Consider the following 24,322-nt stretch of genomic DNA (forward strand, 5'->3'; position numbering starts at 1 on the left):
TTCGCTTTGCGGTTGAGAGGCCATCCTAGGTACTATTTTCAGCTATTTTCAGCTGCAAAAGAGCCGTTTCACCATACCCTTTAAATTCTTCATCTTTTAAATTGACATTTCCGATAAATGTACATATGCTTCAGCAGACACTTGTGTCCGTATCAACTCGTTCTTTTTGCAAAAAGTTGTTGTCAGATAAGGTCTGGAGCCTTCTTCAATTAATGAGGAAAAATTGGTATTTTTCGACCTTGGTATAAGTATCGATTTACCGACGCCAAAACACGGTTGCAATGAAATTATATCAGTGCGCGTGTTGTTTGTTTGTTTTATACATTTCTCATATTGACAAACTTGTGTTTAAGCGTTTAACTGTACATCCAAACCAGAAAAAATCGAGGAAAACTTAACGCAACCTTCAAGTTGGACCAAATTGTTGTTCTCTTAACGAAATAGCATAACTTTATGCCGAGGTTGCCAAATTTCCACTCATTATTTTTGAATTTTCATGCACTGCTGGGCGTTTTTAAATGAAAATTTTACAGATGTTCCTATCAATCACCCACAAAAATCAGCGAAACTTTTGACAGAAATTGTGCAGCTATGTTTTTGTATAAAATTGAATCCCTCGAGTCGGTTTTGCAACTTTGGTAGTGGGTAACGATCTTCCGTCTGAGAAACGACAAAATAACAATTTTATTTTTCCGCCCGATGGGGGCGGGATCATTGCCTGGCGCAAAACCATGGATCCATTCCAAGCAGTGGAGTGGCGTGCTTTGCGATGCACGATTGATCTGCCATTTAAACCTATGTAAAAGGATCGATAGAAAGGTTTTTCGCAACGAACACCTTCATAATCGATTCTTCATCATAACTTCAAATGGAAAGGAAATCGATAATCGATCATTCACGCCACACCATGATTCCAGGCACATCCACAAATTCAGCACGAGTCTTCTCCCGCAATCTCTGAGCGCGCGAGGAGTTGACGCTGACGTAACTGAATTCGCTGTAACGAGTTTGCCTGAAACCCCGACGACGTCAGGAAATCAAATGTCAGAGCCCCCTCCGCACCCCCTTCCCGCCCCCACAACCCCTATCCCGGTTATGTATCAATTGCAAGGTGGGCGTGGCGCGCCCCACCCCGTCGCCCTCTGCTATTCAACCCCCCTCTACCCCTCCAACCCGTTCCCCACGCTTTCCCGGAGCCGAGCCGTCTCGTCTGTATGCGGATCCCGGCTCAGCCTGCATGAGAGAGTTTTCCCGAGCGTGGGAGAAAAGGGAGTGCGGGGGGGGGGGGGGTCTTACACCATCCCCCGGTCCCGTGTCTATGATTTCGAATGGCTCCCCGCAAAAACGGAGGATTTGCAGTGAATTTGGCTTTGCCCGTTCTTGCAGCCGATGAAGACCGCTGAGGATAATTACGACCGAGTATATCCGTTGTTTTATTGATTTGTAATATACCCTCCCCTCCGTCCCGTATCTTGCTAATGAATGCTCTCGTAATAAATTATGAGAACAGAAGTACTCTGTCTATGACGTATACTACTATAATAAGATGGAAAAAACCTAAAACTTGGGAAAGAAGGCTATAAATAAGGAAATGAAAGGAAATAAGGAATCCCTCTAAAAAAATGAGCTTTAAAAAATTGTAACTTTCGACCGACTACTTGGCCATTATCAATCGGAAATAAGGAGAGAATAATAATGAATGTAAAAAGCGACTGAAACTTGATACAAGAAAAACCAGAAAGAAGTTCTGGTGAGAGAGTTTGTCTGGCCAATTGGCTTAAGTGTTTTGTGATCCTTTTTCACCTTGTTTTCAGCATTGTTTTCCATGTTTTAGCAATTTTTTTCATTTTATTGTAAAATATAATAGAGATCCGATACCAATTGGGCGGGCTTAACCGAAATCAGCCTGATTGCATCTCTTTTTACCAGATTTCTTTTGAGATATTTGCCTTCTTCCTTTTTTTACATAACAACGAAGCATTATTCCGGCTAGTTTGCCGTGAATTTCCTTCAGAGTCTAACGTATACACTGAATAATGTTCCAGGCTGAATTTTGCTTCGTATTTGACTCGAAAAACCACATAAGAGAAAATCAGGTAACCTCTGATGCGGTCCCAACTAGGTTATGAAAAACGAAATCAGGCGAAGTATTAGCGGCTCTGGTGCTTGCACTATTAGCGGCTCTGGTGCTTGCACTATTAGCGGCTCTGGTGCTTGCACTAGAGCTGCTATTCCGGACGGTCCCAGCTGGGGAGTATCAATGGACCATGTTACATTGGAGAGACCGCGCGTTGGTTGATGGGAATCGGCCCCATTTTCGACTATGTACCTTGTCATGACTTTATTTTATTGCATATTGTTTTATTGTTAGCCAATGCTATGTTGTGTAGTGTATTTTTGGAATCATGGTGATACAGTCAATAATTCAAAACTTGTCTGTGCTTTAATCTCGTGATGGAAAAAATGTACTTTACGTTCAAAATTTGAAATTTTGAATTTTAAAGTTTTCGCGGTTTTTTGGAAGAACGCAGTGGTTGGAGCTTCCTAGGCATATTACTCGATATCAGCTGATAGCAAACAAAGGTTACCAAGGAAACCGTAAACGTTCAACAACTATCGTGGCCAGAGCCGCTTTCCGACGCGAATGCGTTGGAGCTTACTGCTTGTTTTTTTTTCCAAAGAATATTGCACTTCCTAGTGAGCGGTGGCACTTAGTTTCGTCAACAGGTGGCTAAAAAAATTCGCGGTCAATAAAAATTTGGAGAATCAATTTGTCAAAATCCCCGCTTTTTTGATGAACAGATATTGCTAAACGCAACATACATCAGCAAATAACTTTGAAAAATTGGATGGACCTTGTCCACGAGATCAATCTGCATGTTAAGCAATTGAGGTCACGTGGCTTTTCTAGGGTATAAATCAATGGAAAAGCTGCGTGACCGTCATTCATTTACGAGCAAATTGATCACGTGACCAAGGTTTTAGTTTTACCTGAATCCGAATCTTATTTTGAAGAACCCAGGTTTGTACATGTCGAAAGCAATTAGTCAAATCAGGCATTTTATCAAATGCCTAGGCCGGTAGTCAAATTTCGTCAGTTAATGGAATTTTTATGTATATTTATGGCGAGGGGTTCACCGGTTTTCAATATTTTGGGGAGAACAACTCTTCAAATCTGCAAACTCTTCTTTGTTTTTTCCTTTTTACACGCCTTTAGTACATTCAAATATTCAACTTTTAAAAATTCTATGTTTTATGACGTGCTGAAAATTTCATGTTCATGCTCAATTTTACGTAAGATTTCTCAAAGCAAGCTAAATCTTAAAATTCGCGACTCTCACAAAAAGTTCACGATCCACTATTCTAGTATTTTCACAGCCCTGTGTGGCAACTCCCCTTGAAACGTTATCCCCAAATCAGTGATCAGCAGGTATTTCACCTGACAGCTCGGAGAGGGTGGAGGCTGGCGCGGAGCTGAATTCCTGAAAAGTGCATCACCATGGGAACAACTTTACAGAGTTTAATCACGGCTGCGCTATTTCGCATTGCAATATTGATCCTCCTCTCTGGAGACGGATTTCGAAATCCTAAAGTAGAAGTGTAAAGAGCCTTAACTTAAACTTTGGATTACATTTCATTTAGTTCCGGCACATCGTGCCATACGCAAACACGCAACAAAAAATGTTGCATTTTGTCACGTATAGAATACACATTGCATATGTGCATTGTGGTTAAACAAAACAACCGAAAAATGAGTGTAGGAAAATGTGGCAATTGAGGTGTTGGGTGCAGAAAGGGCATTTGATGGATTTGGAGGACAAGGTGCGCATAAGTGCAGTTTTTGCTATTTTGAGAAATACGTGTTTGAAGTTTCGAACTTACGTGAACCCTTGTGGCGGAAAGAAAGTTTAATCTGACTTTTTGATGCTTAAAAATTGGAATTTGGGAGCAAATTTTTCACAGAATATGCATTAAGACTAGTTATACTTTAAATAATTGATATCTCAATTTTTCAAAAACTGCACTTATGTAGCTTGTCCTCAAAACCCATCCTCTAGGTTGCGGTGTTTCAGAATATCCAGTGCTAATTTTTATTCTAGAGAGAAAACTGTATGGTAAATTTACTGGAATTTTACGTTTTCAGCAATGTAAAATCACAAAGAATATTCAGTAAAATTACAACAAATTACATACATTTGCTTCAATTATAAAGGATGAAACGTTAGCGGAGATTTTGAGACACTGTGACCAAGAAATGCTCTCTCTGCACCCAGCGCTTCAATTTTGTTGCGAGGTGCCACGAGCCGCGATTATATATGTATAAACAGATACCAAAATTTAGCGTGGTTTGAACCATGCATTCTCCTCATGCAGTTGTCTAATTTTTAGTTAAAAAATTAAAAATGATTACGTTGTCTGTTCAGTTCTAGTAACGTTAAGTTTCAAAGTATCTTACTACTTATTAAGTCTAAAAATTAGTCAAAACAATAACCACCTTGGTCCAGGAAGTAGTAACCAATGATCGGTAGAAGCTTTTGGCAATGGAAGTGAAACTTCCTTCATTTTGCGTGTCATACAATCTCGTTCTCGAAGAGCTGAATAAGTTATCTACCCTATGAATTGAAGGCGCGCTGAACTCAGTAAGAACGATGACAGTAACTGGTTGTTGTTGAAGCAATTACTGCCATCATTTCGTTGGTTTTTAACGAGGAATTGTGAAGTTTAAAAGGAAAATGCAGGTTTAAATGAAAAAACTTTATCGTGTGGCGTTTTTGTTACAAATAAATACAAATGTTTAAGTAATAAATTAAATTATAAATAAAAATATAAATAATCAGAAGTTATTGCACGCTGCACGGTAACAGATCTTATTTACAATAACACAAATATAAGTGGAAATGAACTTATTTCGTTCATATGTGGGGTTTTTTTGCATCATAGACAATAAAATTTTAAAAAAAAACGATTATAGGCACTGTGAGCAACTTTTACAGTAAACTTAAATATATCCTATCATACATAATTATCGATTCCACTGTAGGTATTAACATTATGGATGTGATGGTGAGACTAGTTCTTATGTTTCCTACATAAACTTTCAGTTTAATAAAAAAAAATTTCTAAACAATGATTGCCCAAATGCATTATCAAAAAGAACTATAATGGTATCGGAGCAAAAAGAAAAGAACAACCGGGAAATGTAATCTCAAGGTTGGTAGCTTTTCTGAATAGAGCAATTAATTAAAAGTTGCTTAAACACAGATATTTCAAAGCAGGATTGTTCCATAATCAATCTAAATCAGTAGGTGGGGACAATTGGGTTTCTCCTCAAGAATAGTGACATTATATCATAATTTGTACTTTAAGATGGCCAGCTAACCTCGTGGATAGATTTCTGGTGTCGCCTATAAACAGCTTCATGAGGTTTGCTTTGTTTTTATTGAAAATAATCGTATATCTTCAGTGCAAACTTTAACTTTCTCTATCATAGCCTCGTTCACCGCTTTCCAACAATTCCCTGTGGCCTCTTTTAAGAGCAACTTTACAATGCGTTAGAGCAAATCTCGGCGTCCTTGGCGTCCTGGCGTCCATCAAGATCTTTCTCAATTCTCAGATTTTCCGGTGAAAAAGTCTCTGAGTTTATTTTTTATCTGGAACAACAGTATAAAGAAATTACGAAAAGAATCACAAAAGAAAATGGTCTGAAATTTTTAGAAATTTTAAATGTTGAGCTTAAAACGAAGTGAAGTTAATCACTGATCAACAAGTGAGGTGAAGGTTTTAGACAACAATTGAATATTACAGTCATTCCGAGCGATGGTATCATGGTATCGGGGCCGGATTAAGGGGGTGGCCACATGGGCCGCAGTCCATGGCGGCAAATTTTGCAATCTTCTTGAATGTAGGTATCAACAAATGAGAGAAAACAATCGGATTCAGAAAATAAATTACCAACGAGAAAAGGCGACAAAATCTCTCATTTTCTGAGAGTAAACGTATAGTAATTTCTAATTTTGTCGTCTTTCGGTGATACAAGAGACAACACCTTTAATTAGTCGAGTTAAGAGAGAAACCAAACACGTCATTTGACCCGGAACGGAGCGGCGACGCTGCGGTCGGAATGAAACACATAGCGCCTACAAGACTGCATGAACACTTCACGCATTGCGTCAAACACACTGCGGTCAGCAGCAGTCGGCTTGAAACGCATAGCGCCTACAAGACTGCATGAATACTTCACGCATTGCGCCAACACAATCCGGTACCACACAAAGTACCAAAATATTATTTGTTCTCTCTATTTCTTAATTTTTTCGATCCCATCGAGTAGGCCGTTCTGTTTCATGTTTAAAATATTTTTAAAAAAGATGAGTGAATAAAAAATGTTTTCGATGCACAATGCATTGAAACACCAGTTCGCTTCTTCTGTGAATACAAGCAAATAAGCATACAATAAAAATTAGAGAGATAAAATTTGCATTACTGTTTAGTTTGTGAGATTCCATGATGTTGAGAGACATATTCGATGAGCGATTTCTACGTAAAATGAATAAATACCTGTTGGATTATACGCGATCTTGATTTTCGCCGCGGATTGAATCCTTCTGATGCGGTTGAGAATCTTTGGCTTGAAATGATTAATAGGTGCTTCAATTATCAGGTAACAATAAATAGAAATGAAGTATATTAGGACGATATCACCCCAGTTTTGACCGCTGTAAATCTGAAAAATTTAACAAATGGTTTAGAGAACATTACCCTCTTTTTTATCGTTAATTCTTGCGAATCGAATCAAGTTTTTGACTATTTATTACTATTCAAACAATCTCGGTAAATCTAAAACTGCTATTTGCAATAGCAATATTATTCCAAATGATTTGTAAGAGAGCAATTTCTGATTAGAAGCGTCAACATTTAAACACATTAGAAAACACATATAATGTCACTGTTTACCATATTTAACTTAATACAGTCACTCTATCCGGAAGGAAACTTTTTCACATTTTTCATACCTGCGTAAGTCTAACTCTACCTGAAAAATGATTGAGAGAAAATATTCTTTGATGCCTTATTGCTTCAAGAACTTAGCCACATTTTCATTCATCTATAGTTTTATTAAACGTTTGAAGAATTATTCTCGGAAATAACGACTTATGGGCTGGATCGTAAAATCGATCACCTAGATTTTCGCCTAGAAAGACACCGGTTCAAGAGTCGCAAGACCATACGCTAATTCGAGCAGAGTTCCTGAACCTGGTTTTCTGCTACCACCTAGCATTTGGAACATTATTTGCATGAAATTTCGATTTTTGCCTCGAAATTTGGATTCTGCGACCAAAAAAACAAAGTTTTGGATACTTCACTTGGCGTTGTTCCATAGTAATCATTAGCTCACTTCTGCGGCGGTAGTTTTGACTGTCTTTTTGAATTGGGGGGTAAGGGTCGGAATTTCAAACATAGCTTTAATCTTCCTGGAAATCTAAGCCACATATATTTCAATGATTTTCATTCTATTATCATCATATTTCAATGAGCAGTCGAAGTAAACGCGGAGAAAATCTATCAAAAACGCTAGGAGCCTGGCATTTACTATGAAAATTTCAAATTGCGATATTTCGAAAATTGGATCAGCCAAGAATTTGATTTTTCACGATTTTAAGTCTAATTTTAGGGTACATATTTGTTGCATTTTTGTTTGCTTCAAGACCACTGCGAAGTGATGTCATGTGGCCTACCTCTCTAGGCATGCGCACTAAAGAGTATGTTCCGTGTTCAATGTATTAGCCAAGTAACTCTTTAACATTTAAGTGACTTACCAACTGTTCATACGTCATGTACTGTGGGGTTTTATAAGAACCTACGACGTAAAGAATCACCGGAATATTGAGCAGAAACGCCCAATACGACAACCGGCTCCCTGGTGCGAATATGTCATGAGCCAAGAAGAACACGTCAAGCACGCCTGTGAAAATTAAAAATTCATGACAAAGATGATACTTTCTAAGACTGATAATAATGCAGACACTTCCTCCGAGTATTACCTCGGGAGGTATTGAAAATTGTTGGTCTTGTACATTGACATGACCAGAAAAGTTAATCATAAACGTCTGACTCGTAAACTTTTAGTTCAAGATGGTGAGTTTAAATTTATGAAAGACTATCTGCTAATAATCTTTCAAAACGAAAAAAATTCACTCTCAGTAATGGAAAAGATAAAGACAAGTTTGGCTGCTGCATGCGGACAGAGGCAACTTGAAATGCTACAAATTAAATAAAGAACTTCCCACGATCCTGCGGGAGTTCTCATGGAGTATAATTTTTTAAAATAATATTCAGGGAAAATGTCTGGATTTCTTGAGCGATGTTTTTTTTATTGGGCACTGGTCTTTTTTTCAGTTTCAGTCCATTTTTGAAATGTTTTTAAATATTTAAAGGATTCTAGACCCAAAAATTTAAATTTTGTCGATTCATTTATGCATTCCTGTTGGAGCGGCTTAAAATACCATATATACATCGTCACTATTGTCTCAGTTTGTCAAAAAGTGCAATGCCCCTCCTCATACTGCATGATTCACTTACCGAAACCGCTGATGATTTGGACGATGACGATGATCATGAAGCCTGTAGCGACTGCGTGGTGGTGAATTCCGGCGTAGAGACCGTTTTCGATAGCATTGTACGGTTTGTTCGGGTTGTAGAGCACGTAGCCGTAAGCCGCCGCTGAGACGCTGATTACTACCCCGGAAAGAGCGCCCGCCCATGCTGCGACCTGCAACAAGTCATACTTCAGCTCAAACGTCTGGTTCTTTTATTTTATAAAGCATGAACGTGATGTTGTAATTAAAGAAAATTGGAACTCGTACGACAGTTGCATATAAATCATCCACGGACCTATTTACGAAGACAACATTTTTAGTAGAGCAGTGTTTGTCAAATTAGGTTGGGAAACCAGATTCGGAGATTTCGTCGGAAAACTCACTCTAATGCCCTTATGCGTAAATTGCGAGAAACTTAGTATATTTTTGTACCAAAAGCAGGTATGACGCATCCCGCATATAGTCGTATCATGCAGATAAATTTTCTCAGCAAACGAATGGAAAGGTTGTTTCTTGCAAATATATTTATTTTCATGAATCTTGCTGAATTCTTCCAATGAATTGTATTTTCCTGACTTTTCCTCACCAGCAAATCATGTTACTCAAAATTCTGAACAAACCAAAAGCCAAAAGAATCATGTCGTAGTGCTTTTAAATGCTCTACGTGATTTCTCTGAATTTCGATCATCTCAACTTATTCCTAAAAAATCTGATAGAAGCAATCGCGATTCAATTAATGGTGTGCAACTATCTGCGTATCTACAAGTTATTTTGATAACAATCAAAAACTCATACAGACTATTTTACAGCTTACCTTTGTGAATTTGTGACCATTTTTCTTCAGGTGATTCAGGATGAATGCCCCGGCTATTCCTACCACGTATGGACCAGCCCGAGCGTGGCTTTTCATGTAGACGTGTAAAAATGCCTCATGAGAGCGTGGCTTCGCTAGGTAGCTAGAAACGAAATTTTCGTAAAAATAGAGTACTTGCAAGCGTTCATCGTACATACTTGATACATGCAATACTTATCTCAACCAGTGGCGTGGCGTGCTTTGCGATAAAAATCGATTGATCTGCTATTTAAACCGATGGAAAAGGATCGATAAACAGGGTGTTCGCTGTGAACGCCTTAATAATCGATTCTTTACCATAGCTTCAAATAGGGAAGTATCGATAATCGATCATTCACGACACGCCACTGATCTCAACCCGTTGATAGACCAGTTATGACCATGCAAGAGGAGCTTTAGAAATTTTACTACCGACTTATATCTGAAAATTCAAGGTTTGATTTGACTACTTAAATGCATCATCTCGTGTTCGGATACTTTTAGCCGTATTTTTACATTAGGTACATAAAAAATATTTCATTTAGAAAAATCATCTGAAATATACCGCTAGACGTAATGAATTTGTTTTCCCCGAAAAATGTATGTAAAACCATTATTTCTCTACATTTTGGGTGTCAAGGAGCGCTCAGAAGCATTGTTAAAGCGGCAACTACACGGTAAGAAAAAGTTACCGACATTTTGTGGTAACATGGGGAGTAGATCACAAAGTAGGTAACCTAGACGTGCGGTTAATAATTTTTGGTAAACATATATTTGGGTGTACATTGACCGAATCTTCGGGTTGAAAATTTGCAACCTCGTTAAAAATCAGGCGCAAGGCGTCAGGATCAACCCTGGATCTTATTGGTGATACTCCAATGCGCTAGCTACTCGCAAGTCGCAAGTCTTCCAGTCATTCCCAGTTGTGTCAGAAAAACCCATGGTATAGGTAGCTTCAACCAAAAATTTTGTCGATCAACCAGGCCCTTTTGGTCCATCTAATTGAAAAAAAAGTAATTCAAAGTAACCCAAAGTGGCCATAGGCACGGAAATTTTTAAGAATGTCTATACCTACATTAATTTGGCATAATATGTTCAATATACATCGACGTTTATTATTATTTTAGTGTGATTTCACCGAAAGTTTACGTTTCAAACAACTTCATCTTACACTCACTCATAGTATTGCTTCAAGACGCCGTCGTATTGGTTAACAACAACAATAACGAAAGGTATGAAAGCGCTGATGAAAAGAGCCAATCCAATGATGGTTGTTTTCCGTGAGCTCCATCTCCAGCAAAAGTAAATCATCACGGAGCCTACTACGAAGAAGTGCATATCAGCCGCGATATACCAAGTTTGTAGTAAACACTAAAAAATCATACACACAGACATCAGTCAGGGAAATCGGCAATTGTTGTTGTAACTCTCTATAAAAAACGTGTCAAAAATGTGCTTACGCTACGTCAATTTTTAAAGATGACAGCTGTCTTCCTTTCTAGGATATAGTTACAAAATTTCCCAATTTTACGGTCTAGTACAATTTTTTTCAGAAACATTCTTGATTTTGTTTCCATACGTGACTTTATTTTACATTTTAATGTATGTCCTCTGATAAAAAATAGCTTGAAATTCATCGCTTGATCATTCTAAAAATCCCCTACCAACGAAATTTAAATTATGCTCTAACAATCATTCTCCACGTTGGACAATTTTAACATACTCATTTAGCTGGAATTTTTTCATGATAAATATGAACTTGTTCAGTTTTTTATTTATTTTTTCATTTATTCATTCATTTCCTTACGCTTAAGAATCCTTGCATACATCTTCGATAGTTTTTTTTGGGAGAGTTGATTCAAATGTTGGATTAAAGCCCATAAAAATACCTTGGCGTATATCTTCTCTTATTAAACGATTTATCTCTTCCGTGCCTCATTTTTCCCTTTTTTCGCTGAACTAGGTTGAGAGACTGCAATGCACGCAATACAACTATTTCGACGATCGAGTAGCTTGAATTGTATGCATATTCACTTCACCCAGTATAGGGCACATCGTTTCTCACCCGTGTTCTCACTCGCGTTTACACGTTTAGAACTTAAAATCAAAAACAACATTTGCATCGTGCTTTTCAAAGGTGTGCGAGGGACACTTTCATCAAACTTCAGATCAATAATTTTTCAACATCTTTGTCTGCAACCATGAGCTTTACGAGCAAATAATGAACAATGCTTACGTAATCCTGAGGATTATAATAGTTGTTGATGAAAAGCAGATTGGTCCACCATCCCTTCCTACAGTAATCCACTTCTGTTTCAATAACGGTCTTCCACATGGGTCCGTTGGCCAGTGTGGGCAAAATGAAAATCGTGCATGCGAGGATGAACATGTATGGTGGAAGCACTCTAAAAACATTGCCAGGGAAACACACAAAAACCACGAACAATCACTATAAGCTTAAAAGAATATCAATATACAATGCATGTTGAGACACATGTAACGCAAAGTGAATGCAATTGTATGCAAATCATTATAATAATATATATTGTAATGCACTACACAAAAACAGAATCAGTCGGAGTGAAACGGTAGGAGTGAATTCAAGTGTTTGTTCTAAAAAATAGCGCTGCCCTTCGACCAGTTCTTCCTTCCTCCCCCCCTCCCCACGGATGGCGGAATTTTATCATATTTTTTTATAGGCAATTTTTGAATCGGTTCGAGCAAATTATGAACAAAAATTCGGGTTTCTCTCGTTTGTTTTTTTGTTTCTTTTGTCTCGGTTGAGCGTAGGTTTGCCTCACGCGAAAGAATAGTACGAGATTAATAAATAAAAGAAGAAGTGCCTTTAATCCTATGTTTGGGAATGTTTCAAAGTTTTATTTCCAAAAATATCTCAATGAAGACTCAATTTATATAAACTTTCAATTTTGTTTGAGACTTCTTGCGTCGAAATCGTATTGTCTCGCTATGAAATAGAGACTTTGCGCTTTTTTTTTTTTTTTTTTTTTTTTTTTTTTTTTTTTTTTTACGATCAAAAGGGAGTGAAGTGATCTTCCGATAATTTTTCCGGGTTCTTTCAGATCGATAACATTTTTAATTCAGCAATCATATTCAGAACATCACCTGTGGCGGTACTTGGCCGCGTGTAAAATCTAAAAAAAAATATATCATGCCGTGTAAAATCGTTAAGCCGCCTAGATGGCACAGACGGACTTTTTTTGAGGCAGCTTTTCTTATCTTCTCAAAAGTTCCAAACGGGAACAATTATATTCTTCATCAATCCTTCACTGCATGCAAACTCCCCACCGTATAGATCAGAAGCTCCTCGACCCACCTGCACCAAACGCGCGTGGAGTTAGCAAGTCATTTCCCCTTAAGCTTTGCTTTCTCCTTCAGGTTTTCCTCATACTTTCCTCCTACTCGTTTTTTGTCCGATTGCAGTTAGTCCTATGAGTGAAATATCCTCATGGCTTTTTTCAACGAATTTGTCCTAATTTAAATTAGGACAAATTCCCGTTAGAAAGAGCAATAAGGACATTTCGATCGTAGGACTAACTGCAATTGGACAAAAAACGAGTAAGAGAAAAGTATCAGGAAAACTTGTGGTAGGGAAAAAAAATTAGGACAAATGAAGTAACACCCGAGCGGGGAATCGCTCGAGCCGAATTTGTATCTTCGTTGATAGAGGTAAAAAGAAGGTTAATGGTGATTGAATACTACGGTGATATGACCTTGAATGGCATTCTGTGTCATCGACGGTGAACCCACCTTTCTGAATTAAACATTCTCCAAACTATCCTCTCCTTATTTTCTCTTTATTTTTTCACCTCTTTTTTTTATCTCATTTCATTTTGCTTATTTCCGCACTTTTGAGTGTATGGCGCTCGCATATTAACGAGCATATCCGCACAAGCGCTATAAATTTTCGGAGCATGGGTGTGATCTTTTACGCAAGGATATGGAATACCGGAGCGAAAACATGTGCTGTGCTGCACAGTGGATTCAGTCAATCAGAAAGGTCGGACATGAAATTTTCGACCTAAAACTGCAAATTTTGCTGTTTATTTCGTCACATTTTACTTTTTAAGGGGTGCAACCAGAAGAAACTTTCACGAGGAAACCTATGGAACCACTTTTAAAATCTCAAAGTTTTCTATAAATGGATTTATAAGCTTTTAAAGTTCCCAAATTTTGTCCGACCCCAAATTTTGGAGCTTTTTAATGTTTAACACTTTTCTATTTATTACCTCCTTTTTATTGCAGTTAATGTTGGCATACCTGATAAGTTTATTGGCTACGTAAGTCCAAATGTTGAATGTGTTCTTGTCCAATTGCTTGACGAGTGATGTGCAGGTGAGGAAACCGGAGATGCAAAAAAAGACATCCACAACTGGCAAGCCGACGAAAAACAGGCTGAACTCTTGGATTCTCTGCGGCATATAGAATTGAGTGATGCATGATGTGTAATAAACTACATACTAATGCGTAACATGATGAACAACGCTTGAACAAGACTTAAATAAAATTGAAGTATAAAATGTTGGGGAAAAAAACGACTTTATGACGCTCGTAAAATATGCCGATGATGATCATTATGAAGTTAATTTAAAACGGATCGAAAAAAATTATTGATGCTCGGCTCGGTAAATTCGTCGTTTTCAAATTATAGCAATCTCTGTTGTTAGAATACTTCCTCATCAGAGTTACATATTTACTCTTGAGAGAGTATACCCAAACTTCGTGATGCTATGAGTGTCTCCTCACAGCATTGGTGGCACTGAAAGAGTTCCTGGGCCGGTGCTCCTCTTTGAATCCAATGCTCCGATGTAACGGAGAATCCCTAGACAGGGACGTCCCCGCTTAATAACATCTATGGCAGCAAATTAGGTATGTCAAATCTGAATAACAAATTAATATCTTGGATTGAGCAATGCGTATCTATCTCCAAGGCTACATTTCAACAACTTCCATCCTCCGATGTTTTTTATTTTTTTTTTTTTTGAAGAAGAAGAAAAAGAAAACAAAAAATCTTTTTGATATCATTTAAGAATACTTCAGAATGATTAAACAAAAATTCAAAGAAAATTCAAGGAAAACTTATTGCTGATTTTTTTAAAAAAGAAGAAAATAATGTAAAACTTAAACAGAGCTTTACAACGTCTTAGCCAGAGGTACGACTTTTTCAACTGAATAGCTATCAACGTACTAGTCTCACGAGTTTGACACTTTATTTCAGATGAAGTTTGTATGACTTCTTAATTGGGTATTCTCGGGGCCGGATTAAGGGGGTGGCCACATGGGCCGCGGCCCATGGCGGCAAAATGTAGGAGGCGGCAAATTTTGCAATCTTTTTGAATGTAGTTATCAAAAAATGAGAGAAAACAATCGGATTCAGAAAATAAATTACAAACGAGAAAAGGCGACAAAATCTCTCATTTCCTGAGAGTAAAAAGAGTAATTTCTAATTGTGTCGTCTTTTGGTGATACAAGAGACAACACCTTTAATTAGTCGAGTTAAGAGAGAAACCAAACACGGCATTTGACCTGGAACGGAGCGGCGCGGCGGTCGGCATGAAACACATAGCGCCTACAAGACTGCATGAAGACTTCACGCATTGCGTCAAACACACTGCGGTCAGCAGCAGTCAGCTTGAAACGCATAGCGCCTACAAGACTGCATGAATACTTCGCGCATTGCGCCAAACAGTGTGGTCAGCAGCGGTCGGCGTGAAACGCATAGCGCCTACAAGACTGCGTGAATACTTCACGCATTGCGCCAACACAGTGCGGTCGGCGCAGCGGCGGAAGTTAAAATCTTTAACCACATTTATGTTTGTTCTTTCATAATTTTTTCGTTCGTTTTTTATAAATGGAAGGCCTTGTCCAAGCAGGGATGGGTTTACGGAACTGAATTTTTGTTAGTGTTGGCAGGGCTTTTACAAAAAATGCATCCAACACGAGTAAACGTGTCTCATACACCCCTCCCCCACCGGCACGTTCACTTGATGGTTTTTATAGATTGTATTCGAAAGATCACACAGGTGAGATTATATTGATATCGATTGGTTCAATATGTAACCACAGCCTTAAAAGTCAATTTAGAGATCTGAGGTAACGGGTCTTATGTGATCGAATTGTTATTCTTTTGAGTACCAAATGGCAATGAAAAGTGAAATTGTTAGGAATTTTATCATTTTCAGCTTTTCCAAATTAAATCATAAAATTTTTGTTTGACGTTATGTTCTATTATTTTGAACCAAACGATACAGCGAACCACTGTCGAATACGATCTATTGATGTTTCAAAATGAATGAGAAGGGGGCGGAAAAATACAGGCGGCCCATGGGCGGCAAGTAGGTAACTCCGGCCCTGGGTATTTTATGAAATAAAGCAAACTAGGAAAAAAGTATCTGTTAAACTTTTGGAGTGTGGCAGCCATCAGGAGTGCCAGGACCCAATACACTTAGAAAAGGTCATACGATTAGGTCAGAAAGTTTAACTTACGTTTTCGTAATAATTCCAATTCGTGAAGGCAGGATTGACGCAGCCCTCCATGACACGGTGAGCAACAATGACCAATATCATGAGGATGAGTTTGGAGCCGTGGAGGATTTTGTGATCGTCGGGAGAATCGGTTCCTTTGAGCAGCAGTCGTCCATTCCGTAAAATCGAAAACGGCAGGATCCATTTCTCTAATCCTTAAAAAAGTAAAAAATCAGCATAATCACTAGAATCACATGAAATTCAGGCCGTTAAGCTTAATCAAGTATAGTGAAAAGAGGTGAAGGAGCTAGATTAGAACGAAATGTCTCTATTTGAAAGAGGAGAGAGTGTTAAACAGTTAATAGAAAATAATTAGTGCTAAAAAATCAGTCTGAATGCGGACCATAGACCAGAATAATTTCTGGACCTTAACACGGAGACAAAAAATTTAATTACAGACTAATTTTTAGTTCTTAAAGAAAACCAGAGTTTCCATTCAAAGTAACAGAAATTTTGGTCGGACGAACAGAACTTTGAGTCCAGAGAGCTGTAGCCCTCGGTAATAAATACGAACTTGGCATGCCCAACAAAAATTTCAGGTACCTGAACTTTGGTTCGGTCCTCATTTACCAAAATTGTCAGTTACTTAAACTGGGAGCTTTAATACTTCATATGAAGTGAGGTTTTTTATCCATGCTTCACATTTTATTTACCTGTGGCTTTGTCGAATGAACAATTTGACACGTCGTACTTTTCAGGTTGTGTGGCGGCAAGAAGGATATCGATTCCGGAACATATTAGGAAAATAAATGTGACCACCATCATGAAATATCTGGAAAAACGAAAAAAATCAGCCAATTTAATCATTTTTATTTAGAAATTTTAGCGGAAAGCTACGGAAAAAATCCGCTAATTCCGCTCCTTAAAAGCTGTGCAACAAAATCTGGGTGCATTCTCGCTGTCGACTTGGTTGCAACGTTTTCCGACGGCGTCAGACACCGTGCATGGAAAGACGCCAAGAAATAAAATTGACAAACAAATTGAGAAATTGGAGGAGACGAAAATGAAAATGCTCAAATTAGAAATTCAGAAATTTAAAAACTTTTACCGCAATTTGGAAGAATTTTCAACATTTTTACTTAAAAAAATATTCTCACCAGCCGCAAACGATTCCGAGGAAAATCTTTTCTCGGTCCATCCTGTTATTCACTGCCAAAGTTCAGTTCATCTGTCATTATAACTTCTCATACACTGTGTTGCCGTATGCACTATGCACCGGCACAACCCACAACTCTTAGACATTCATTTGAGTGTGGTCATTTATCAGTGGCGTGGCGTGTTTGCGATACATCGATTGATCTGTCATTTAAACCTATGGAATAGGATCGATTAATAGGATGTTTTCACCGAACACTTTAATAATCGATTTACCATAGCTTCAAATGGAGAAATATCGAAAATCGATCCTTCACTCCGCGCCTCCAAGAGTCTCGAGTTTCCTTTTCGATTCTTGAGGAGGCACTTTTCCACCAATGTAAAATTACCGATGGGATATCACTTTCACACCATGACCACATCTTCTACCTCCGAATCAAAATTCGTCTTTCAATAATGAGGTAATGTTCTCTGAAGCTCGTCGCCATTTTGAGTGTTTGCATTCTCTCGCCTCCCTCTAACCGTGCCAATATTTGGGCAATGAGCACAAACAAGACAACAACTTGGTATGAAAGCGAATCCAGCAACCTTGACCGCGTGTTCTCGTGTGCAGCAAGCGCACTGCTGTCGATAAAAATTCAAAAACACGGACAGAGCTGAATTCTTTTGACTGAATAGTAGACACCGGACAGACTAGTTGGAAAGAAAAAGCATGGTTATGCGTATTGCACTCCGTAGTCCGTATTGCTCTTAGACTACTGGAGTGATACAAATGAATAATGGAATCTACTCTTTTCACGGAGTTAACTCCGCTCTTACGGATCGAACTCTACTCCGTATCGATATCGATGGCCAAAAAGTGAAACCACGTATCTCCGCTAACGAAGTTGCAGACTTTTTGTCATTCTTTATTTTTTCTTCAGAAGACTAGACAACGTAATTTCTTGATAACTACCTTGCGACGTTTTCTCTCTGTTCGCAGAATATTATACTTAAATTTCAAGCTATAAAATTGGCTTGTTCATCTTCGAGGCAATAAAATAGGAGTGGTAATTTTTGAAACACCGACACGGAGGTACGTGGTTGCGCACTTTGGCCATTGATATCCTTATCCTTATACTGCTGTGCTAAGGAAAAGCGCCGTATGAACTTTCAGGCGTTGTCAAATTTCCTTTGATAAAACGCGAATTTTCTGGTAAATTTATGAATCTTTTCCTCCCTATTTTTCAGATAATTTAGTCCGCAATTTTACCTAAAAATTCAGAAAATTTAAAGAAAAATATTCATGACTCTCCTAAAAAATAAAAATTTCATCGAAGGAAATTTGGCAAGTCTCGAAAGTTCATTTGGCGTTTTTCCTTAGCACGACAGTATATCACTCGGGTTTTTTTGGAACAAAATTGGAGTCGGAATAAAATCTGCTTCAGGATATTCTTAGAGATTTCAATAGTCTAGCAGGCAAGTTTTTTTCAGTGAGGTAATACTACTCGGTAAAAATATGTGCAGGTCGTTAAAAATAAAATTAGAGTAACTAATACTTACCTCACGATTTGTGTTCCTGAAGGCTCAGAGTCTCTTTCCTCGTTCGAGGTGCATTGGAGGTGGTCAACGGTGACAGTTAGGTTGAAGGATCCGGCCCGCATTGGCCCCTCCAAGAGCGTTTGCAAAGAGGATTGCAGATCTTCCGGCGCGCAGGAGCTCGGAAGACAAAAGGCGAGATTGAAAAAGTCTTTCGGCACTTTTGTTCGGTCGTATTTGGATGCCTGCACAAATCGAAGAGAGAATTGTAATTGAAGAAAATCATACTCACAAATACAGCCGAGATTCTTTCTACTCTTAGTCAATCATAACTACAGAAAAATCATCTTTATTTATATAATTCATAATAAGAATTTAGATTTTCTTGACGTGAATATTCAAAAATCCTCAGCGGTTTCCGTTCGTAAAATTTATGGCATGGAAGCAAATCTATTGCTCAAGCACGATTTTCTTTACTTAAACCTCGCCACTTCTATTGCCGATAAATTAACCCTCTCAGGTTCTTTCTGACCTTTCTCTTATCTGATCTTGAGACATTTAGAATGTAAATTTCAATCCTCCCTTTGCGAAAATTCCTCAAAATTCAGAAGCCGTGCTTTAGTTCCGCGTAAGTTTTTGTAAATAGGTAAAATTGAATTCTTCAAACTTCTTGGCACGCATGCAGAAAAACACGAGATAACTGATTGATTCGTAAAATTTAAGTGATAGTTAGCACTAACCTGTAATCGATCCCATGCTGGTCTTTCCCATTCGCTGATACGCTTGCTGGATCGCTCGTAGCCTATCCGGTTGAATTTGAAAGTAGCCAGGCAGTATTGACTCGAGATGCCAAATTTTTTAGGAACCTTGACATTGAGGCACTCGTCAAAGTTACCAAGTTTGTAGTTATCCCCAACCAGGAGCCCAGTTGGGACGAGGTCTGATGAGTCGAACACTGAACAAATCAAAAAGGCATACGGACGCTTTAAGTCTTTTTCAAACGTAAAGGAATACAAGAAACGGTGAGAATTATATGTATAGATAAAGAACAAAAATCCTTATTAAAATTTTACATAGAGTACGTTGAACGTATGTATATTATCCAAAGTCAACTCTTAAGGGATGAATTAACGTTTGTATTTTACATTATGAGCACCCAGTTCAAATTTCCCCCACGAAAAAGTCATAATCAGCGTGGGCCAAATTAGCTGTTGAAAACAATTGAGACACTGTGTAAATAGCTAAAGCTTGCTTTTATATACTCATTCTCTTCCCCCTCTAATTATGGCATCTCAAATCTTCTCCAAAAAAAATCACCTTCAGGAAGATTCTTCTATGTCGTAAATTATACCAAAAGTAGTCTAATGCTCGATTTGAGCAGAGTAGACTTTGATGTGTAGGAGCAGAAAGTGTGAAGCACAAGTATTGCGTACACAAAAAGCGTTATTTCTTCGCTTTTAAGTTGACTTTTTAAAACTTTAGTGCGTTAATATGACGACGCTATGATTCTTGTCAACTATTCTTTCCTTAAAATTATACTTATTTCTTAGTTTAGTGCTTCAAATATTCCTTTTTCCAATTATATTTGTATTTATTAACTCTGCCACTTTTTGGGGACGACACAAACGTAAGCGTACAATCCATCTACCGGAAGTACGAGCTACTCATGCGTTCAAGTCACTTTTTTGCGTCTGCGTGTCTTCCGATTAAGCGTGACACCCAAGGTGATACCACTATTCGACCTCGTGGGAGCCCATGTTGCCTACACTTCGAATTGAAGGCGAACTGACGTGGAGATAAAGTCACCTCTTCCCGTTATGTGAACAACTATTTTTTGTGCGCGTTTTTTGTGTTCTTATGTCTTTCATAGTTCCTCCAAGTTTAGTGTGGGTATTTCACCACTGTTTGAACTACAGAATCACTCATTCCATCCTATACGGGCTGATTATTGAAATTGATAGACAAAGCTATAGAAAAAGAGGACAAAAGGGATAAGGAGGGAACCTATTGATGGAAGCGGGTAGTTACAATGGACGATAGAGGTAAGTAATGGACTTACTAACGGCAACCGATAAGAGACCCTACAGCTAGTTCGTCACCTTCCGGCCATAGTATCTTAAGCCAAGCGTCATGCGACGTTTAAAAACTTCCACCGCCATTTTACTTTTTACAGAGAAATTGTTCAACGAAGCTGTCCAAAAATGTCACTATGAACTTTCTTTAAGCTGCCGATAAAATTCAGTAAAACTTTCAAACAGATGCAATCAACAATTCCTCTGTAAAAAAATAAAATGGCGGCGGAAATTTTGAAGCGTCGAGTGGTACTTGTGATACTTTGGCCGGGAGGTGACGAGTTCATCATTTTCCCCCTTCGTCTATCAGAACCATTCGTTCCAACCATTAGGATCGCTCTATACTTCCTGTGTCTTCGTTGCCTATCGCTTAGTCTACCAATTTCAATAATCAGCCCGCTGTAGCCGTACGCACTACTCCTCATGATTAACAACCAAAATGAACTCGGATAAACGGCCGCTCTTGTCTAATAGTGTAGGCAACCGATAGGATCACTCCATACTCCTTGTGTCTCCTTTGTCTACACCGAAAAAAATAGTTCTGTTCACAGGACTCCTGCGGCCTGATCGTTGAAATTGATAGACAAAGCTATAGACAAAGAAGACACAGGGGTTATGGAGCGATCCTATTGGTTGAAATGGGTGGCTCTTATAGACTAAAGGAGAAAATGATGGACTAGCTGTCGGGTTTCTCATGAGTTGCCGTTAGTTAGTCTATTACCTACTGCCTTTGTCCATAGCAACCACCCGCTTCCACCAATATAGGTTCCCTCCGTATCCCTTTTGTCATCTTTGTATATAGCTTTGTCTATCAATTCCGAAAATCGGCCCGCTGCACTACTTTTGTAACTGTCACAGAAGCTTCCATTATGAGGACAGAGTACTCTGTTCCTACGATCGAAGTTCTATTCTCACAACAGGAAAATTCTGTAAGTGTAACAAAGAAACTGCAAGAGCCCTGTGTACAGAAGGTTCTGTCGTCAGCACCAACTATTTTTTTCTGTGTATGGCTTAGCCTATTAATTTCAATAATCAGCCCGCTGGAGCCGTATGCACTACTCCTTATATTCGACAACCAAAATGAACTCGGATAAAACGACTCGTGCTTAACAGTGCCAGTGTAGGCAACGCCTAATTCAGTTACGTTGATTCTGGTCCAAGCCGTCCATTTCACTCCTAGACAGCGTTGCTGCGTTGCATCACCGCCGAATAAGCCCTGATCTTGATCCTCGCGTCCGAAACTGTCATTAGTCATTTCCACTCCCCGCGCGGTCCTCGGCGGATGAAAGCATCCCAGCGGGGTCGGGGGGGTCGGGGGCCGGAGCTTTCACAGCATAAATATTGATCAAGCGGACGGAAATAAGCTCGTGCTCAAATTATGTTGAGCCATTCAATCCGGGTTTCGTAACATCGCCGGACCCGGCACCCGGCTCAGGTGTGAATGCAAGTGCTATGAATCCTCAAGGACACCGCCGGGGGGTCCATCGATGCACTCGGACGGATGCTTGCACTCAACACCTCCTCGAGGTTTTAAAACGGAAGCGTCCACGGTGCATTTCGGCATGGACCTCCGATCCTAGAGTGACTATATAAAGGGTCGTTCATAAAATACGTAACGCTCCAGGGGTGATCTAAGTAGCAGTGGTCGCTCTAAGTTGCAATTTGGATGTATTTCTACCAAACGGAACTATGTGCATTAAGACATGAGCCCTGAGACTCTCAAGAATATATGCATAACAGGGCTCACGTCATAATGCACATAGTTCCGTTGGTAGAAATACGTCCATTTGATCGGAGAATGTACCGCGATTTTATCGGCGTCGATTTATTGTAGTATTATCGGATGAAAAATTGCGATTTCACTGCATGAATTTGCAATAAAATCGCAATTGTATCGAACGAAAAATCGTGATTAATTTAAGAAAAAATTCATTTTTATCGAAAGCGATTTTATAGAGATAAAATTGCAACAAGATCGAGAATAATCACTCAGATTTTGATGATCCCATGCAGCGATTTTATTGCCAAAAATCGTCAGAAAATCGCAATTTAACTTAAAAATGTCCAATTTTTTCGTTGAAATATGTTACTTGGGGAGGAGTGGAGGATTGAGTGGATTTTGTTTTTGCACGTCAAAGGATAGGGACTAAAATTGTTAGAATCGTTCGGCCTTAGACATTAGACATTTGGATTGCATTTTGCAAAAAGGAACCAGGAGCTTTGCCATGATGCTAATTATTGTGGAGCTTCTTTTGTCTTGGAAGAAAAATCTGATTATCCATTAACATTTTCTATGTTACTCGCTGAAAACTGTAGATTTAAGACAAAAAATTACCATTTAAATCTCATATTTTTTCATGATTTCAGTAATTTAATTCCAAAGGATGAAGTTGCACAATCTTAGCATCATTGCAATGCTTATGGTTCCTTTTTGCATAATGAAAGACCCGGAGCATGGATGTGTCCATCCACCTGGTGTCCACGGCAACACTAGATAATGTCTAGAGATGGCTGTAGGAGTGTAGGTGCCGAACAGAATGCAAGCCTAAAAACCAGTCCAAAAAAATTGAAGCTGGATTTCAAAATGCCTGCTTTTTTCATAAATGCATTCTAAACCTTCATCCTCCAGATCCTGTGCGGGAGCTAGGTTCCCTGTCATTCAATCCGTAACACCACGGAGAAAAAAACTTCGTGCGTGGGACCCTAAGTTGGGGTCATATGGATCTCTGAAGTTTTCGGATCACGTATCTAAAAACTTAAGGTCCAGTACCGAAGTTCGGGTCACACATCTGAAGTATACTCCGGTACATACCGAAGTGCCTCGATGTTTGACCCGAACTTCGGCAGCTCGACCTCAAGTTTTCGGATGCGTGATCCGAAAACTTCAGAGATCCATATGACCTCAACTTCGGGTCCCGTGCGTGAAGTTTTATTCTCCGTGCGCAAAAGAAACAAGAAAATAGCAACTCACTTTGAACGGCCCACGTTGTGAAGTTACTCAGGTGCTGTCGGAAAGTTGTAAAATGCCTCGTGCATTGCGGGTTCACCTCGGACGTGACGTTGTAGTCCAAAATGTGCTGAGAGATTATCCTAGAGATCCAAGCGGGGTGGGTAACAGCACTACCTGGGATGGTCGTCGTCAAATCGGTCAGCGACCGGACCACCGTTGCCAGACTCAGAATGGTCATCCAAACGCACACGGTTCGGAATTCCATTTTTGACTAGATTCACGGATGAGTAACTTGAAGTAGAAATATGTAGCATAAAAGAAGGTGTGTCAGCAATTCTGTGTTCTTCTGTCACATTTTTGTTGAAACGATCATCAGCTCGTAAGGGTTGTAGCGGTACCCGGCGCTGGTTTGTTACGATGGGGCATGGTTTGTTTGGACCTGCAACAATAACAAAACATTCTTAAATTAGTCCTCAGGTAAAGAAATATTTTATCGATCAAAAGTTCAAAATGTAGTAATGAGAAGGTAGCGACTATCTAAAGGGTCAGTTTGATTTGCGTTCAGCAAAAAAGGAGCGATTTTGTTGAAAAATAAAAGATCTGTTCGTTAATTAATTGGCAAAATTGTTCATCAAAATCGGTCTTGTCCTGGCGTCGCTAGCGATTTTCGATTTATTCTTCTCGATCAAATGGGAACCGACTCTATCCGGCGCGC

The 24,322-nt window shown here is 38.9% G+C and overlaps 1 protein-coding gene across 1 annotated transcript in view; it reads right to left on the reverse strand.

Moving 5' to 3' along the window:
* Positions 1–4,734: 4,734 nt before the first annotated feature.
* LOC109035089 (nose resistant to fluoxetine protein 6) overlaps positions 4,735–24,322 on the reverse strand; it is a 31,651-nt gene continuing 12,063 nt past the window's right edge. Inside the window, exons 2-14 of the mRNA XM_072297977.1 lie at positions 23,629–24,046; positions 19,326–19,540; positions 18,610–18,830; positions 16,626–16,744; positions 15,934–16,127; positions 13,708–13,859; positions 11,666–11,834; positions 10,607–10,800; positions 9,412–9,553; positions 8,581–8,770; positions 7,818–7,963; positions 6,559–6,724; positions 4,735–5,651 (exon numbers count right to left, since the gene is read on the reverse strand). Coding sequence (XP_072154078.1) covers positions 5,641–5,651; positions 6,559–6,724; positions 7,818–7,963; positions 8,581–8,770; positions 9,412–9,553; positions 10,607–10,800; positions 11,666–11,834; positions 13,708–13,859; positions 15,934–16,127; positions 16,626–16,744; positions 18,610–18,830; positions 19,326–19,540; positions 23,629–23,872 — 2,163 coding nt within the window. The 5' untranslated portion in view covers positions 23,873–24,046 and the 3' untranslated portion in view covers positions 4,735–5,640. The remainder of the gene's footprint in view (positions 5,652–6,558; positions 6,725–7,817; positions 7,964–8,580; positions 8,771–9,411; positions 9,554–10,606; positions 10,801–11,665; positions 11,835–13,707; positions 13,860–15,933; positions 16,128–16,625; positions 16,745–18,609; positions 18,831–19,325; positions 19,541–23,628; positions 24,047–24,322) is intronic.

Source organism: Bemisia tabaci, chromosome 3 (assembly GCF_918797505.1).
Source record: "Bemisia tabaci chromosome 3, PGI_BMITA_v3".
In the NCBI taxonomy this organism is placed as follows: domain Eukaryota; kingdom Metazoa; phylum Arthropoda; class Insecta; order Hemiptera; family Aleyrodidae; genus Bemisia; species Bemisia tabaci.